Below are 17,602 nucleotides of genomic sequence, written 5' to 3'. Positions count from 1 at the left end.
AAATAAAGCTGTCTTGCACATTTAGAGAAAAAAAAGAGTTAAATTTCAGTATTTTTTATAAAATTTATATAGAATAACCAAAATAAGAACTATCATTGAATAGGAGTCATAAAAAAAAAAAAAGTGTTGGAAGAAACATCCCAATCAAAGCTCGCTATTTCGGTACCGAATTACATATCGATGCCATATTAGCACAGTACCGACACGGTACAATATGAAATTTTTTAGGCGTACTGAATATTTATATGCCATCTATATTAGATATTGGTACCGAACTAATATAGTATAGTATGCTCCGTATAATTTGGTTTGGACTTATGTGGCATATGATCCGAATGTTTGGATGGAAAAGCATTAAAAGAACGAACAAAATTCATCATCTAGGAGACGACTTACAATCGCCTGAGAGGAGAAAAACTGCTTCTGCGGTTAAAGCTCACCTGTGCTCACCTATGGTGCCTACACCGCGGATCGACGCGCATCCAATGCACTCCGTCAGAGTAAAAAGGCCGAGTTGCGTAAAGGCGGAGTAAAATTACGAATTTAAGAGTTATAATTTTATATTCAAATTAAAAAGATTAAAGGGGAGATTAATAAATTCGGAAAGCTTTATAAACCCCAACCTATGGATCGAGATTTTTTCTCTCTCAAGGCCATTAGCTCACCGATTCGCTTCTCTTCTCTCTCTTCCTCTCGTCCTTCAATTCCCCCGAAAGAGAGAAGCGGAAACCCTATCTCCGGCCCCGAATGGCGAACAGCAATCTACCTCGCCGAATTATCAAGGTAAATCCCCCATCGGTGCGTCTACGATCCGATTCTCTTTTCACTGTCCATCCTTTTTGTTCCTTCGACCTCGATGGAGGAATGGATTTGATGCATGTTTCTAGGGGCTTTGATCTCCCAAATGTTTTCACGCATTTATTCTTGTTTTGGATTTCTCTTGTTTCTGATTCTGGTTTCTTGGGTCCCGTGATGGAGCAGGAAACGCAGCGCCTCCTCAGCGAGCCAGGTATCTTGAATTGCTCTTTCGATATCGTGCCATTTGTGATTTGATTTCGTGCTGATCGTTTCGGAAAATCGGTTTTCGACTCGACTTGCGGTTATTTGAAGATGTTAATAGCTTTTCAATTTTGCTAAATTTAGGGCGGTGGATTTTTGGGTTTTTTCTTGGGGATTCGCTTATTTATCTAGGGTTTTGGGTAATTCTTGCGGTGATCTGTTGCAGCTCCTGGCATAAGTGCCTCTCCATCAGAGGACAATATGCGCTATTTTAATGTGATGATTCTTGGACCGACGCAGTCTCCATATGAAGGTGATTAGCTTGCTAAAAATTTGTTATTGCATTTCGATTAATTTCACAAATTCGATAGTCCATGATTTTTCACGTCTTGCTTGGAATGCCAGGGACGGCATCTCTTGTCTGTCAGTCTGGTAGGATAACCTGCCTTAATGACTTGAAAGTTGCTGTGAATTATTTCTTCTGTTGCGTGTGTTAAAATGTGCAAATCCTGATTTGATCGTTGTGTTTTTCTCATTGCTTGCTATAATTGATTCGTACTATCTTTCGCATGTAACAACTTAGCGGAAATGTGTTGCCACGACTTTCTTTCAGTCAAGCTTGATACTGACGAGATTTTTCCTTATTATATTGATGGAATACTTAAATTTGCAAATGCTTATATTCATGTATTTTTGCTTATTTTATATCAGTTGATGTAATTTTCTTACCAGGATGCGTCATATATTAGTGATATTTGAAATTATAAGTTTTATTTGATCTGTACAGTACAGTTACGAGTTTTTTTCTTCCTTGTGTCATGACATGTGTTGTTACTCCATGCCATATATTATAGTTTGACTAGGTTACTTTCTTCTCTAATTTTTTTGTGCATAGGTTTAGCTATGTAAGCTTGTTGGTCAAGTAGGACAGCACTATTTTAAGGTCATGGAACCAAAGACAGCTACTCTTTAAAAAGAAAATGTCTTTATAAGAGACGGCTGCGATCATGCTTACCATTTCTTTCCTTTTTTTTTAAAAAAATGAACCTTCTGGCTTGGACTCATGATTTTGACGTGTCTGAGTTTTGGATGCTTATTCCAAGAATGGAATGTGCAGATTACTTGGCTTTTATTAAGAGTTGAGAATCCTGGGGACATTGATTGAACTTAACTTCAGTGGTGTTTTTTGGCATGTATGTGCAAAATCAGCCATTTTTTGTTGCAAAGATTGGTAATGTTGATATTTTTAGTATGTCATTGTAACTTTATTGTGATGGTTTTGAAATTTGATGTGGACCCTAATGGCCTTATATTTATTGTTCAATTGGAACTGTATACCTTACAGCAGTTCTATTATTTATGTACTGTGTAGCTTGTATATTTGTTCATTCTGTCATCATCCATGGTTTGTGCCCTATGCGTCCGTAGAGTATCAATTAGCATTATTTTGCATGTTAGAATACAAACAATTCAAGATGTAAGAACATATATCATGACATTTGGCAATCACAAGACAAACAACTTAAAAGTAGCGTATGTCTTAGTTCATACTTATTTATCAAATATGCTAACTTATCCAAGTTGTTGACATGGTTTAACATGTTTCTCTGAACCAAAGCCTAGAACAAATCTTGATTAGGTCATGCATGATATTGGATGTCTAGAATTGATTTGATGCATTTATCATGCTTGACTTTGTTTAAGTAGATTGCTCCAAAGAAATATGTTTTTAAGTGGCAACGGCAATGCTTTTGCTGGAAGACAAGACAATCAGATTATTGTGGGATAGGATCTCACTTTTATCTGAGTCATCTACTAGCATGAGTAGAAATAATATTGATAATACTTTCTTAAACAATTGAGTTTGGTGCAGGATTGGATCAATTAGTTAATTGATTCTAGTTTGTATCATGCGTGCTGGAGGACTCTTAGGTTAGGATATGGTCAGTTTCAACGTCAATGACTTGATAACCAGCCTTAGTAATGATTAGGATGTGTATCATATGTACAGCATCACAATACATATAAATATAATGTATTTTATCCATGTATATGACAAATCCCTATATTGTATGTTAGATTGATAAATGTTGTCATGTAGACAATTGGTCGTAATTTACTAATAATAGATGCATACACAGGTACATGCAATGGCACATTAGAAACAGGTTTAAGATTTATCGATAATCTGATTGAGTCCAGTTTATTAAAGTTTAGGAAGAAATAAGATCGCTCAAAGGTATCACGGAGATAGTTAGGAAATTGATCATTATATTTCTAATATTTACACCAATATTTTTCTTCAGATAAAGTTTTCTCAAAACACTAATGATTGCTGTATCTGAAAATTTAACTAACCTGTAGACTCAACTCGCTTAACAGTGGCTACATCAGAAACATGACAGTTCTACAAACAAGCATAATCTTTAATTTGTAATTGCCTTGTTTTGATGTTGAAGTTAACCATAGAATTAAGCCTAGCCCTAACTATTTGTGGTTGGTTTTTTGAATCCTTATTAGCCAAACATTTCTATTTAGCACTTCCTTTAATGTTATTTAAACTGGAATGCTCTTGCATTTATTTCAATATTTTACATGCTTTTGATGAATGGTTAAGATAACATCAGACCTCTACCTTGTAGGTTTAGATCAAGAAAACAGAAAAAAATATAGTTTGCTATGGATTAACAATTCATGATTTAGGTTGCTCATGGCTGGAGCTAGGCATGGACTTACTGGGCTTGGACTCACTGGGCTTGGCTGGCTTCGGGCTCAAGATGGGCCGTGGGCTTGAGCCCAAGCCTCAAAATTTGGGCTCGAACTTGTTTTGGGCTTGATGTGGGCAGGCTTAAGCTTGACTTTGGTTTGGAACAAACAGCTTGTTGGCCTTATAAACCGAGACGTTTTACACTTTTGAACCCAATACTCTTTAACTCCTAATCCCTTCCCTTCCTCTCCCCTCTTTTCTCTTTGTGTTCATGCCCAATGCCACAACCCATAACCGCTGTACATAGCTGCTGCTACTGCTGCTGCTGTATGCCACTATCAAAGAAAATTTGTGAGGTTGTGAGATCTATTCTCCACCTTCAAAGAAATGAAAGGTGATGCAGTGAGTTGAAAGCAGCAGTGGAGAGGACATGGTGGGCAACATGCAGCGAGGGAGAGCATCTAGTGGGATGTGGGCAGTGACGAACACTACATGATGCAATGGGCAGCAAAGTAGAGAGGATTATGGTGGTGTTTAGGCTGGTCTCTACAAGATTTAAGCCAATATTCTTTGTGAACTATTTTGAGCAAGATTAGAAGTAGGGATAGGATAACGGTTTGAAGATTGGAGGTCCGGTGGTCTAGTAAAAGATTAAAAAATATCTAGTGAGAAGTAAATGAACATTTCAAAAAAGTAATTGGGTTTTATACAAGATTGGAAGAGGAAGAACTTTGCTTTATACAAAGAAATGAAAGTCAAATTGTGACCTACCTGGCGACCTATTGCCTTAGTGAGAATGCAAGGCAAACCAAATAATCATTGAAATGGAATCAATCATCCTACACTATGTTAACAAATATGTGAAAGGTTTTATTATTTAGGATTTTTCGCATGGATACCTTTCTAAATATCGAATTTTGCGTGAATACCCTTTCAAAATTCATATTTGTATGTATACCCTCGTAAAACTCTTTTATTGTACAAATACCCTAATATAACGGTTGTTTTAACGGTGTTAAAAAAATCATATTTATATTAATTAAAAATAAAATAAAAAATTGAAATGATGTTATTATTCTTGCTATTTCCTCCCTCCGCCGCCTTAATCTTCCCTCCCCCCCCCACCCCCGATGTTCCGGCTTCCTCCCCGCCCCCTGCGTATCGGGATCCCAAGAAGAAGAAGAAGAAGACAAGAGCTCCACACAGTTGTGCTCTGCTTCAGAATCTCTTGGGCCCAGAAGAGAGAGAGAGAGAGGACTGCATAGAATCCAAAGGAACCTCGGCTCATCAGGATTATCTCTCGATCTATGACCCTGTTGATACCTCTGGTGTCTCGGTAGCTGGCTTTTTTTTTTCCTTCTGTTTTTTGGTTTTTGTTTCTTTTAACTTTTGAAGGGAGAAAGTGAGGGAACACTGTGAACCAGCAGTCCTCTCTCTCTCTCTCTCTCTCTCTCTCTTCTGGGCCCAAGAGATTTTGAAGCAGAGCACAGCTGTGTGGAGCTCCTGCCTTCTTCTTCTTCTTCTTCTTGGGATCCCGATACGCAGGGGGCGGGGAGGAAGCCGGGCACCGGGGGGGCTGGGGGGGGGGTTGCTGGTGTGGGGTGGGGAGGGGGGGGATCTCTCTCTCTCTCTCTCTCTCTCTCTCCTGGGCCCAAGAGATTTTGAAGCAGAGCACAACTGTGTGGAGCTCCTGTCTTCTTCTTCTTGGGATTCCGATACGCAGGGGGCGGGGAGGAAGCCGGGCACCGGGTGGGGCTGGGGGGGGGGGTTGCTGGTGTGGGGTGGGGAGGGATCTCTCTCTCTCTCTCTCTCTCTCTCTCTCTTCTGGGCCCAAGAGATTTTGAAGCAGAACATAGCTGTGTGGAGCTCCTGTCTTCTTCTTCTTCTTGGGATCCCGATACGCAGGGGGCAGGGAGGAAGCCGAGCACCGGGGGGGGGGGGGGGGAGGAAATAGTAAGGATAGTAACGTCAGTTTAAAATTTTATTTTATTTTTAATTAATATAAATATGATTTTTTTAACACCGTTAAAACAACTGTTATATTAGGGGTATTTGTACAATAACCGAGTTTTACGAGGGTATACATGCAAATATCAATTTTGAAAGGGTATTCACGCAAAATTCGATATTTAGAAGGGGGTATCCATGCAAAAAACCCTATTATTTAATACACTTCAATGCATTCCTTATCAATAGGTTTCGGAGGGATGAGCAATGATTGTTGGCGAAATGTTTAACTTGTACGAATCTTTCCATTTTTTATCCGGTCCATTCGTTCGTACAGCTATTTACTTGATCACAGACATTTCTGCAGCACCTCTAACAGAAGAACAAATAGTCAATTTTGAAAGAACTTATTTTCAACTTCTTTTAGATATGAATCTATCTATGGAAATTGTAATTAGGCCTTGGGCCGAATCAGGCTTGCGTCTAATCATTTAGGGCCATGCCATGCCTAGGGCTAAACCCTAAAAAAACAATTGAATTTCAGGGCCAGGCCAGGTATAGCCTGCCTTCATTTAATCCAGGCCAAGATTGAACTTATGGTGAGTGGCCCAAGCCAAGTCCATTAGTAGCTCTACGTATGATTTTGATTATTCTGGTATCATTGATTGTTAATTGTGGAAAGTAATACATGCTAGGCGACTTAAGATGAACATATATATTGAAGAGCTAGTGAGAAATCTGGACCTGAATTGCCTTCGTTAGCTACTCTTTTTTTTTTTGCCAAAGATGTTAGCTACTTTAGCGGCGTGGAAGTGGAGCTTAAAAGGGAAGAAAAGGGGAGTGGAAGTGCCTAGGAAGATTATATGTTAGATCTCATTACATTTTAGAAAATGATATAACTACAACCCTTTAAACTTTTTAAGAAAATAAAATTATGGATATTAAAAAAAGAAAGATGAACTATCGATGTTACATATGGTATTGAACTAGATTAAATTTGATTAAATAATGTTGGAAGAAGAACATACTTGATTAAAATGAGTTGGAAGCATTAGAATGGGTGGATGCAGGAGTGAGACCAAGATTTTGAATTGGCTGAAACACCTTAAGTAGAATAACCTATCTCCTAATGTAAAATTCCACTGGGAAACCATCACAATCTAAATCTGAAGCTGCTAAGATGTGGGATCAAGATTCGTTGTACCGGTACTGTTAGGTATACCGGTTGCCTAGTGGACCAGCACGGTTCCGGTTCGGACCTGTTTAAACCGGTACCGAACTGGAACACTCTTTCCCGTCGGAACCGGGGAATAAGTAGAGAACAAGAGAGCGAGCGGGGGAGGGAGGGAGGAGAGGAGAGGCCGCCCGCGAGGGGGAGGCGGAGGCCGGGGAGGGGGCGGCGAGGCCCGCGGGGGCGCGACAAAGGTTGAGGCTGCGGTCCCCAAATTAAAAAAAATGGAGATTTTTAAGTGAAATCGGCAACCGTGTCCCTGTTTCTTTTGTCGTCCCCTTTTTCGAAAGAAAGAAATAGGGGACGCGGCCTCGGCCTTTGCCGTGCCCCTGCGGGCTCTGCCGCCCCCCACGGCCTTTCGCAAGCGGCGGAGGCCTCTCCTCCCTCCCTCTCTTCCATGCTCTCTCTCTCTTCTTCTCTTCGTCTTCCCTGGCTTCGGCTGGGTTCGGCCCGTACCGGTTACAGGCCGGACCAGTCCGAACCGGCCGGTACGGGCTGGTTCGTCAGACCATGCGTGGGATTCAAACTGTATGAAAAAACTGTTAGTTTATGAAAGTTGGTTTGGATATTGCTTCTCTCTGATTCAGAATGAGAACCAGCACTTCCGAAGACCCAATTATCTATATCTGATGCTTTGGTATAAACATAGTTATATAGTTGATTTTTTTCCTTGAAATAGATTTTCACCTACCTAGGGCTCGTAATGAATCTCTAGTAAATTCCTATAGAATTACCATATTCTGAAAGAATTCTCATGTAAATTTTGAGTTTGATATAGTGTTTTTTTTGTAAGATGGAAAGTATGGCCAATTAAGCCTATGCATATAATCTGCATTTGGACCACTTAAGTGGGTTGATGAAACCAACCTTCTGGAGAAAAGGTCAATATGCCTTTCTTTCCGCATGAGGCTTAATCATTTTTGGTTATTGCATCTATGATGGCCGCTAGTTGTGTTATTATTTTTGACACTGGTTTACACTGGGTGTTCCCTGCATATTGCATATGATAACAATTTCTACTTATATATGAGTTATTCCGTGTGTTTATTATGTTCCAATTTAATTAAGGATGAGCTATATTTTATGGGTTCTTGCATCTTAATTCTAGGTTCTTCTAGTGATATCTCCATGCAATGACTTATAATTAAATTGTGTCCTGTATTCCCACACTTGTATCGATCTCAATATTGAAATTGAATGAACATATCGATTTCTTCCATCAGATAGCTGTAATTAAAGAGGCACTTTTTAGGGAATGGATCTATGCAAAAATGATTTAAATTGTATTTTTTAATCAATTTGGTCTTTTGATTTTTATTAATATGAAATATCGTCTTTTTTTTTGCCTTAATAGGAGGGGTTTTCAAGCTTGAATTGTTCTTGCCTGAAGAGTATCCTATGGCTGCCCCGAAGGTAAAACAGCATTCAATAGAGTTCCCATGGGTCATTTGCATATTGTTAATGATAGACTGTTCTAGTAGTTGGTACTAAAAAAAACTTTGAAGGCTAATTTGCATCTAAATGTCTACTTCACTGTCACTTAATCCAAAGATGTGTCCTAACCATCAACGTACATGTAAAAAATGCTAGCCTTACATATTGTTCTTGTGTGAAGTGGAACTGACAAAATTTCTGTATATCACTTTCTGATTCAACCATTCAAGTAAAGGAAAAAAAATCTTGATGGTCCATGCATGTGGAAATTAGTAATTTTAGTCCAATTTTATGGGGTTGACTACGTGCATTTGTGCACCAAGATGGTTGTGTATCGTAAGCTGACTGTAATCATTGCTCGTATAGTTTTGAAGAAGACTTCCAACTTATGGTTTTCTGCTAAGCAATTGAGCGGATATAAATGGTTAGCGGAAAAATCTGAGGATTGTCAGTGGAGCAGTCACAACCTCAGTGATAGGATGGCTGCATGTATCCATAGGTGTCTTGCACAGTGACCTGCTTATCACTGTTGCAGATGGCTGCAAACAGAGACATGGCATTTCTTCCAGTAAGGAAGAAAGTAAATTGTGCAAAATGTCTTGTATTTGTTCCCCATTTGAATCTGTCAGGCTTCAAGCACTAAAATTTAGTCATCCATGAAGATATGATGTTCATTTTATGAAAACTCTGACAGATCATAGGAGTATGATTGCCATGAAAATCTATGTAGAATTATTTAGTTGAATTATTTACTCCTCATTCAACTGATGGTTGTGACTTGTGAAAAACTTTAACAATCTAAACCAATAAGCTATTTAATTGTAGTGTTCATCTATAAAAGTTGTTAGTAATAATGCCTAGCATGTGTTATCCTATGAGTCTATTATTTGCTTGTAGCACCTTGAATAAATTGCGGGGGTTTGCTTTAATGTGTTTCCTGTTTTAAAAAAAAAAATTGATACCTAAAAAGTTACAACTGATGTTAGTTATAGCGAATAATTATTGCAGTTTTGCCCTCATTTTTAGTAATTTTGTTATATAAAAAAAATTGGGCTTGAAATGATGGGATCATGAAAATATTATTTGTCACATATCAATAGTTAAAAGATTTTAAGTTTAAAATGTTTCACAACACAGAAGAAGGTGCAGCGGGAGGGCAGGTATGTTTAAGAAATGTGCTCTTAGCGGCGGCGTAAACATAAGCTTTACATGCTTGCTTGTATGCATTCATACTATTACCATATATATACTGTAGCTAACTGGATGGTGGATGATAGTATGATAGCTGCCTCTCATCTCTGATGTTTCTTTGTTTTCTAACTGTTTCCTAAAAATGTTAATTTTGAAATTTGAGTTACGAAAAAAATATAGTTATAATGGTCATTATTAATTCTGATAAATCATATGATGCCTATGTGGCAGTGCCAAAAAACAAACCCCTCTAAATACAGGTGTTGTTTTAGTGATTACAGAATGCTTATATAATAGCCATCTTTTGTGTTTGTTTTGTGAAGGATGATTGTTAATATCATCATGACAGCCATTGTTCAAACAGCGCATCCACGACTCGAGAAGGGTGTCCTCTCCCTCATAGACCTTTCCTTCTGCTACTGTTCTTGTAAATTTACTCTAAGTTCACTTCTTGTCATTGATATTATTATCTCCATTATTTGGTTTTTCAACATTGACAGGATATCAACTAAAATCTGATTCCAATTTACCTTGGTGTATTTGCAATGTTAAATTCTAGGACATGCTTGCAGTGTTCTCATGTTAAAGTCTTGCTAATTGGATCTCTATCTGTACTTCATGTGGCTCTCTATAGCTGATGATTCTTCTCATTGGTTATGACAGTAACCTGTACATTAGGAATATGCATAGATTATCTGTCACATTGGGCATCTAATGTACCTGTTAATGTTCATCTACTCTTATTTATTGATGCGAAAATTAAGGCATGTTGCCTTTTCGTTTTTTTTTTTTTCAATATATATATGAGAGAACTACAGGTTATGAGGGAATATCTTTTCTCAGTCTTCCCTATGCAGCCGATATCTTATTTTATCTGATGACCTTAAACATATGAGACTTGTTATATGCGCTGTTCAATTGCCTTATTTCTTATTCTTTCATGAACAATTCATTTTAATTGCTATCTTTATTTGAATTCATTTCGACTGCCCATTCTATTCTCTTGGTATTTTAGTATTTTTATTGTACCACTAGGCATTTATGATCCATGAAACTAGCTAATTTATAGTATTTGAGTCTCTTGATCTTGATTGCTTTTGAGGTTTGTGCTACTTTGATCTTGATCAGTTATAGTGTGTATTGAACCATCTATCTACTTCTGGTCTAATTGTTGATTTAACAGGTTCGCTTTCTCACCAAGATTTACCATCCTAATATTGACAAGGCAAGCAGATCACCTTCTTTTATTTGTTATCTTCCTGGAGAGAACGTATTTTGAATTTAATATTTTGCATGCAGCTTGGAAGAATATGCCTTGATATTCTTAAAGATAAATGGAGTCCAGCTCTCCAGATTCGAACTGTATTGCTGAGGTTACATGATTATTTCCATTGCACTATTACTGTTAGTACTGTCTTTTGATGATTCTTTATTGTTTCCTCTAGGAGAAATTTATTTTCCAAATTTCATTTTTTTCTCCCTCTCTCTCTAATAAGTGCTGTTACTACTGGGGTTTTATCCGCATGAGACTCTTAAGGGTTATGTGCAAGTTACTCATGATTATTAAGAAATAAGTCTCAGAAAATGATAATAGCAGCCTTTTATTAGATTATTCTAATCAAGCTATAATACTTTTGGTTTCATTATCTGGGGCTTGATTTTATAGGGGGTTATCGATCTTCTGCTGATTAATTGATGTTGTTCATTGTCCCTTTTTTATCAGTATTCAAGCGCTTCTGAGTGCTCCAAACCCAGATGACCCTCTTTCTGACAACATTGCAAAGCATTGGAAGGCAAATGAAGCTGAAGCTGTAGAAACAGGTTAGATTATAATCCTACGACTACCAGCTCGTGATAAACAACCTGGCCATGAGATTATTGTGTCAGGCAATAGCTATTTTAACTTGGTGATGGTTCACCTATCTGGATATTTCGTGGGCTTATGTCGCTATCTTCACTTGATGGAACTTATTTGGAATGGTGCAGCCAAGGAATGGACCCGTCTATATGCCAGCGGGGCATGACGACATTGCAGTAGTAGCTGTGTGCTCGTAATAACTAGTCCACTTTGGAAGTTAATTCGGCCATTGTTTGCTTGCAACAATGCAATGGAAGTGTTGGATGGTGCTCCTTTCAAATGTTAGTCCTTCCAAGCTCCAATTATACCATATGATGTAAATCACTTCGTTGGGCTGAAGCCACCTTTTCAGATATCATTTGTGTCACTAGTCGAAGTTTGCTGTTTTTGGGTCTCTTGTGCAAGGAGCATTCAGTTTCATAATAACATAGGTGCATTTTACGATTTTCATGTTTTAAAACAGCAGATATTGGAACTTGTTAAGGCAGTTTGTTTGTGCGCAAGTCTTCCCGTGCTCGAAATTCTCTGCTTGGATTTGCAGGGGTGATGTTTGTATTCTCAATAATTCGGTCTTGTTCATATATCACAGATAACATTGCTTTGAGCTAATCCTTAGGGGGAAAAAATAGCAGGTTTGCGGCATCACTTTGTGGTTCTTGGTGGGGGTTCCGCGAAGTGAGTTTATCGTCCGATCCCTTTTCTGTTTAGAACGAAGGTGAGTCATCTATTGCAATTGCAATGGTCACACGTTGTACCGTCGGATCAAATGGAATGGACTAGTTTGAATATATGAAGGAAATAAATGAGCAGATTTTCCGGTTTAAGAAGGCTCCAAGAATCTGGTACAGCAACACTGCTTGCGAGAATTGGCTCAATTCGCCAACCAAAAATCAAAAACAAAAAAACAAAATTTGACATGTTTATATTTTAATCTCTCTCTCTCTCTCTCTCTCTCTCTCTATCTGAGACTTGGGGACCTTGAGGGTGAGGGTTGTTGCGAGATGTCTTCCATTCATTTCACATGTTCGGAGCGTCGGGGTACAATTAAGGAGGTTAGGCCTTCCATTCGGTTAGCATCACGTAGGAAGTGGGGATCCATCACCCTTGTAGCTGTGGGTGTCCCCGGCATTGGTATCCTCTCCACAATTTGTTCTCTTAGAATGTCATGGAGCTTTCCAAAGAGCTTCTGCTTCACGGTCTCAAATGCTCTATCAAGGTTAGCAATCTGCATCATTATGCCACATCTTCAACTACAATTAACGCCATATAATTATTCAGATGCAAAATTACATCATTTATATTCATGTGCCAGTCATTTTAATACACGCGGTTGCACCATAGTCGGTATCATTCAACTTAGAGACTGAAATTTGGTTCGTGGTGTGCTCAAAAAATGATACTACTCATAATTTGAAGATGGATACGTTCATATCTTGCACAATAATGCGAAAACTTCCGGCCATATATACATGTGAATGTACAAAAAAGTACTCATACTACATAATTCAAATATATATATATATATATATATATGTGCATATGCATGCATGGATATATGTATCAAAGTATATGTGTTGATATGTGTATGCAATGCATGTATTCATCAATGTGACATTAGTTGTATCCGTAAAAGATAGCATTTTAATATTTGATGGGTCCATCTGATGTTATGCTGATAAAAGCGACATCCCACATCTGTCTGTTATTCTATCAAATCCATCCCCTACAATTGTCTACCATCATTTTACTTTGAGTGCTAGAAGAAATTCTGTATCTCATTCCCAATAGCTATTAATCTGGATAAGACTCGGCGCGCGCGCGTGTTAGGTGTCGGGTGGGGTTGTGGGGAGGTGGGGGTTATGAGTTATGACTAGAGTAAGTTTGTGAAGAGGGCACACTTGCCTGCTCTGTGGCGTTCACATTGTACATGAAGAGCCCAAAATAGAGATCCGTACTGTCACTGACTGTATTCTCTGTCTGCAAAGCAGAAGAAAGCCATTGCCATTGCCATTGCAGTAGGATCAAGATATTAGTAAACTAGTCATCACAGGAGCTTTTGTGTAAGAACTCCAAGTAAAATTCAACAATGTGTGAATTTAATTACCAGGTTCAGGAGGGTCTCATATCCCTTTGTGTTAATGGGTGTTGACTCCAGATTCAGATGTGATAGGATCCTGCATCTTGAAGATAAATGTCAGAGTTTGTGAAGATAAATGAAGATAAATGTCATAAAATTAAAGCCGTTGGATGAAGTGGAGAGAGAGATGCTTTTGGAACATTATGTGATAGGCAAATACCCTTAAGATTTTTTTTAAAAAAAATATAAAACACCAATAAAACTTATCATACTGTATTAATCAGAGTGTTAGGCAGTGAAGAAGATAGATGAAAACAAGTATAATAGGAAGGAGTTTATGGATGTATGATAATACAAGAAAAATAAAATAAAAAATAAGTATATTAAAGAAGTTGTAGGAGTTGCACAAGTTAAGGATAAAGTAATGAAAAACTGATTGAGATGGTACCAATATGTACAACAAAGATAGAAGAAAGCTCTAAAAAGGATAGATACTTTGGTTTTGTGCCGAAGGTGATAAGAAAAAGGAGAAGAAGACTTGAGGTGACATAGATGGAGATTGTACAAAACGATATAAAAAAACTCGGAATAATATTAACCTAAATAGGAATATTTGGCGAAATAGTATCCATAAAACTGATCCTAATTCTAATAGATCGAAAGAGTAGGAATGGATAGAGAAGAGAGAATCCTTCAAAAATAGAGAAATCCCTTATTTCTATATGTTGATGAGACAAGATATCAATTGTTGGCAAAAAGTTAGATGGTTATAGTAAGATATCAATTGTTGGAAAAAAAAGCTAGATGATTGTAGTTTATTTAAGTAATTGAATGGGTATATATATATATATATATATATTTTATAGAAGAAAATTATTTTATAAATGTAGGGTATTATTCTGGTTACGTTAAAGTTTGTTATAAATATTTTATGTTCCCTACTAGAACTAGCATATCAGCATACATCATTTTACCTTCCAATTGTGTGGGTAATGAACTGACTGCCGGCAGCATAGCGATCATGTTCTTCACATGACATATGCACCATCCTACAACCCTGCTTAAGAAATTGGAAAAAAGTTGGTTAATTTCTTTACATTGCTGGGAAACATAAATATAAATTTCTTTCTTACTTGACATGTGCATATAAAATCCAGTGGAATGGTGAAGTATACAATTGCTCTATTTTCAAATCATGCTTGGATTTTACATGAAGTGGTTGTGAAACTGGCATCAATTTTTTTCTTTTTCTTTCACCAAAAAATTGCACTACTTCATAACCACTATGAAGGTCGAGATTTTCTAGAACATGTTTGTTTACTAGAATAAGAAGATTAAAAGCAATGATCAATAGAGAATATACAAAAAATTTTAGAAAAAGTACTCGAAACAAAAATTTTCGATCTCGTGATTTAAGAATTTTATGTAAGATTTCATTTCATAATCGGACAAAATATATATATTCTTGAAGTCATAATTTATTATTTCAAAAAAATAACGGGGAATATCATGATTTTGTAGCAGAGATGGTCCTTGTCATATTGAACTACAATCGACAATTTGGCTCAGCCGACCAGGTTATCCTGGTTCGACATGATTTAAGTGCGATGCGGTCCAATGCGGTCTAAGATTAGCACATGTTTAGATCATTATGATCAATTAAGACTCATAGGTTACTAACCTCTTTCTCAAAGATGTTCAAGAAACGGGCACATTTCCGAGCTTGTAAGCTGCGAGGACGGACCCGGACTTGGTCATAGACGAAGGGCAGCCCCACCCAGCCATGCCTCCCACTCTCGGGCCCAAACATTGGGTGCGTGCACACTATCCCAAATTCCGGCGGAAGAACCTTTAACGAAAGAAAAAAAAAATGCAATAAAAGTGACCGTTAGCTCGTACGCAATTTAAAATTCAAACTACAAGAGAACACCTTTGCTGGGAATTGAGATATAGGAAACACCATTCTTATGATCTCATACATACTCGATCGCCATGCAAAATTACTTCTGCTTACCTCGACGAATAGATTTCTGGGGTACTGCTTGACGGATAGAACGTCGGCGAAGATGGTGTCAGGCTTGAGCTTGTGCAGTGGGATCCTACGAATGACACCCTCCGTCGACAGGATGGAAGTACAGACGAGCACAATGTCCGGTTGCTCCTCACACATTGCGTCCAGGCTCCTGAAATGGATCAAAATTATGAAGAAGCATGCCTATGATTTCCACGTCCCTCCCTTGTGCATTAGAAAGTAGGATGACAAGCTTTCATTCAGCATTGCTTACCGAAAGAATTGGATCCCATGTCGATTGCAATACTGTGAGTAGTCCGTTCTCGACGTCGCAAGCACGTTGTGGCCCTGCCTCGCGAGCCCTCTAGCTATGAACTGCCCAAAGTTTCCGAATCCAATGATGGCGATCCTTAATGGATCTTCTCGAGGCTTGTTTGGTGGTTCGGGAGCCATGCGGACATGATCAAGGATTGAGGTGCAGCGCAGGGGAGAAGAACTGGAAGGAAGTCGCAGGTTGCTTGATCTGGAGATGGATTGGGAGGGCAAAATTACTTTGGTGGATGTGGCGGTCATCCTGATCGCAGAAAGATCAGGTCTGGTAATTTTTGAAAGGTTGGTATTGGAGATAGAAATGTGGATAGAGGAAGAGGCCATTCCTTCCTACTCTCTTGGAAAAAGAGAGAGAGAGAAGCTTCTCTAGGACAGCTTCTCTTTGATTCTGTTCTGAGAAGAGGGTAGGAAGGCAGTCTGAAGTAGAAAAAATGGAGGGGCATTTATACATGACGGAGTTCATCGATAACGTTCCTTAAAAATTCCAGATTCCAAATAAAGAGAAAGGCCTTGTGTTAAATTGGATACTGTCCCTTTAATTTTATTTTGAGCTCCTCCCATGTCTGTGGGGAAGAGGGTTTGAAGGCGCAGCACAGGATGGGAAGAGGGGAACGCTATTTATGCGCCGGATGACCCGCAGGGAGTTGACTTCTTTGCCTTCCATTTATGCCTCCCTCTATCACGCTCGAGGATTTAGGAATGATGCAAATGGTAAGGCTGCTAAAGGTTGAGGACGGCATGTGGTTTGACTGATTGCGAGACGAATTGACTCGGTCGCTCGGGATGGATGCCTCAAGGATTTTTTTAGCGATCACCAAGTCTCATTTCCGAGTCTATACATAGTGACCAAGATTTTGAAGTACCATCTTACATGATTGGTCCAAAAACCTTAAGCAACATAAAAATTAGCCCACATTTCTGCTCAACGTTTGCGTGCTCCATTGTTAAAATAAATTATATTTATATCTAATAGTTTGAAAAAACTAACACTAACCCTCTTCATGTTTGATATTATCCAACATTTCAACCTTTAACATCAAACCATTAATCTTAAATAGAATCCAAGTATCACATTAGAAAAAAAAAATTAAAAATTATTAAAATAATCTTAAGTGATATAACAACCGACAAAAAAATTATGTGCATCTTCGTTTCTCTCCAAGAACAATTTAAATTTTCATATGAGATAAATGGTTTCACTAACGCTATTAATTAATATGGATATAGATGTAGATTTTATAAATTATTAGATGCAAGTGTAATAAGAAATACATGTACAAACCATACATCATGATAACCATGTGAGCGTCACACGACTCAACCATTGATATGATAGCTATGCATGGAAAACACTACGTCAAAAGTCTACGGTTGCTCTAGTCTACTCCAGGCTCACGTTACAGACGAACAAATCAGAAAGGGCCTTGTTGCATCAGTTTTCAGCATCACAGGAACAGGTATTTCCATCAAGGAGAAGGAACAATCATAAAAATGACTCCGGCCAAACCAATGTCTCAAGAGCAGAAGCCTAGTTCCGGAGGACCAGCGGTAACTCATCACAGTCATATATTGCTATGGTCGATTTCACAAAAATTGAGGCTCCTGTCTCTTGTAAACAGTAAGAATTTCTCCTCTTGAAGCAAGAACTGCTACTACCCTAACATCTCAACAGCATCATACAAATGCTGATATCACCATCTACCAATTAAACAAGTTTCTTGATAAAATTTTTAATTGGATGTGATCATGCAAAGACTAACTATTTTCCATGTACCCATTTTTGGTTTTTTTGGCTTCAACGAACTCAACCTGCAATA

The 17,602-nt window shown here is 38.1% G+C and overlaps 2 protein-coding genes across 4 annotated transcripts; one reads left to right on the top strand and one right to left on the bottom strand.

Annotated features, from left to right (window-relative positions):
• Positions 1–356: 356 nt before the first annotated feature.
• LOC103709457 (ubiquitin-conjugating enzyme E2 36) lies at positions 357–11,870 on the top strand. 3 transcript variants are annotated; one of them, XM_008794790.5, is made up of 8 exons: positions 357–783; positions 982–1,009; positions 1,226–1,312; positions 8,239–8,297; positions 10,693–10,734; positions 10,809–10,882; positions 11,233–11,330; positions 11,496–11,870. In XM_008794790.5, exons 1-8 carry the CDS (start codon positions 748–750, stop codon positions 11,531–11,533), a joined length of 462 nt encoding a protein of 153 aa, XP_008793012.1. In that variant the 5' UTR covers positions 357–747; the 3' UTR covers positions 11,534–11,870. The 3 variants fall into 3 exon arrangements, 2 of the variants coding, with proteins under 2 accessions (XP_008793012.1, XP_008793013.1); XR_604449.5 differs by having other exon boundaries at positions 387–783; positions 10,809–10,913; XM_008794791.5 differs by lacking the exon at positions 982–1,009 and having other exon boundaries at positions 648–783.
• Positions 11,871–12,245: 375 nt separating this feature from the next.
• On the bottom strand, positions 12,246–16,235 carry LOC103709458 (arogenate dehydrogenase 2, chloroplastic-like). Its single transcript, XM_008794793.5, has 7 exons — positions 15,730–16,235; positions 15,459–15,627; positions 15,126–15,293; positions 14,419–14,501; positions 13,472–13,541; positions 13,270–13,344; positions 12,246–12,592 (listed from the first exon to the last, which is right to left on the bottom strand). Exons 1-7 carry the CDS (start codon positions 16,107–16,109, stop codon positions 12,380–12,382), a joined length of 1,158 nt encoding a protein of 385 aa, XP_008793015.3. The 5' UTR covers positions 16,110–16,235; the 3' UTR covers positions 12,246–12,379.
• Between the last annotated feature and the right edge of the window lie 1,367 nt (positions 16,236–17,602).

This window comes from Phoenix dactylifera, chromosome 9 (genome assembly GCF_051530095.1).
Source record: "Phoenix dactylifera cultivar Ajwa chromosome 9, Ajwa_hap1_PhDact_Kaust_v1.1, whole genome shotgun sequence".
Lineage (NCBI taxonomy): Eukaryota > Viridiplantae > Streptophyta > Magnoliopsida > Arecales > Arecaceae > Phoenix > Phoenix dactylifera.
This window is presented reverse-complemented; position numbering and strand designations above follow the sequence as displayed.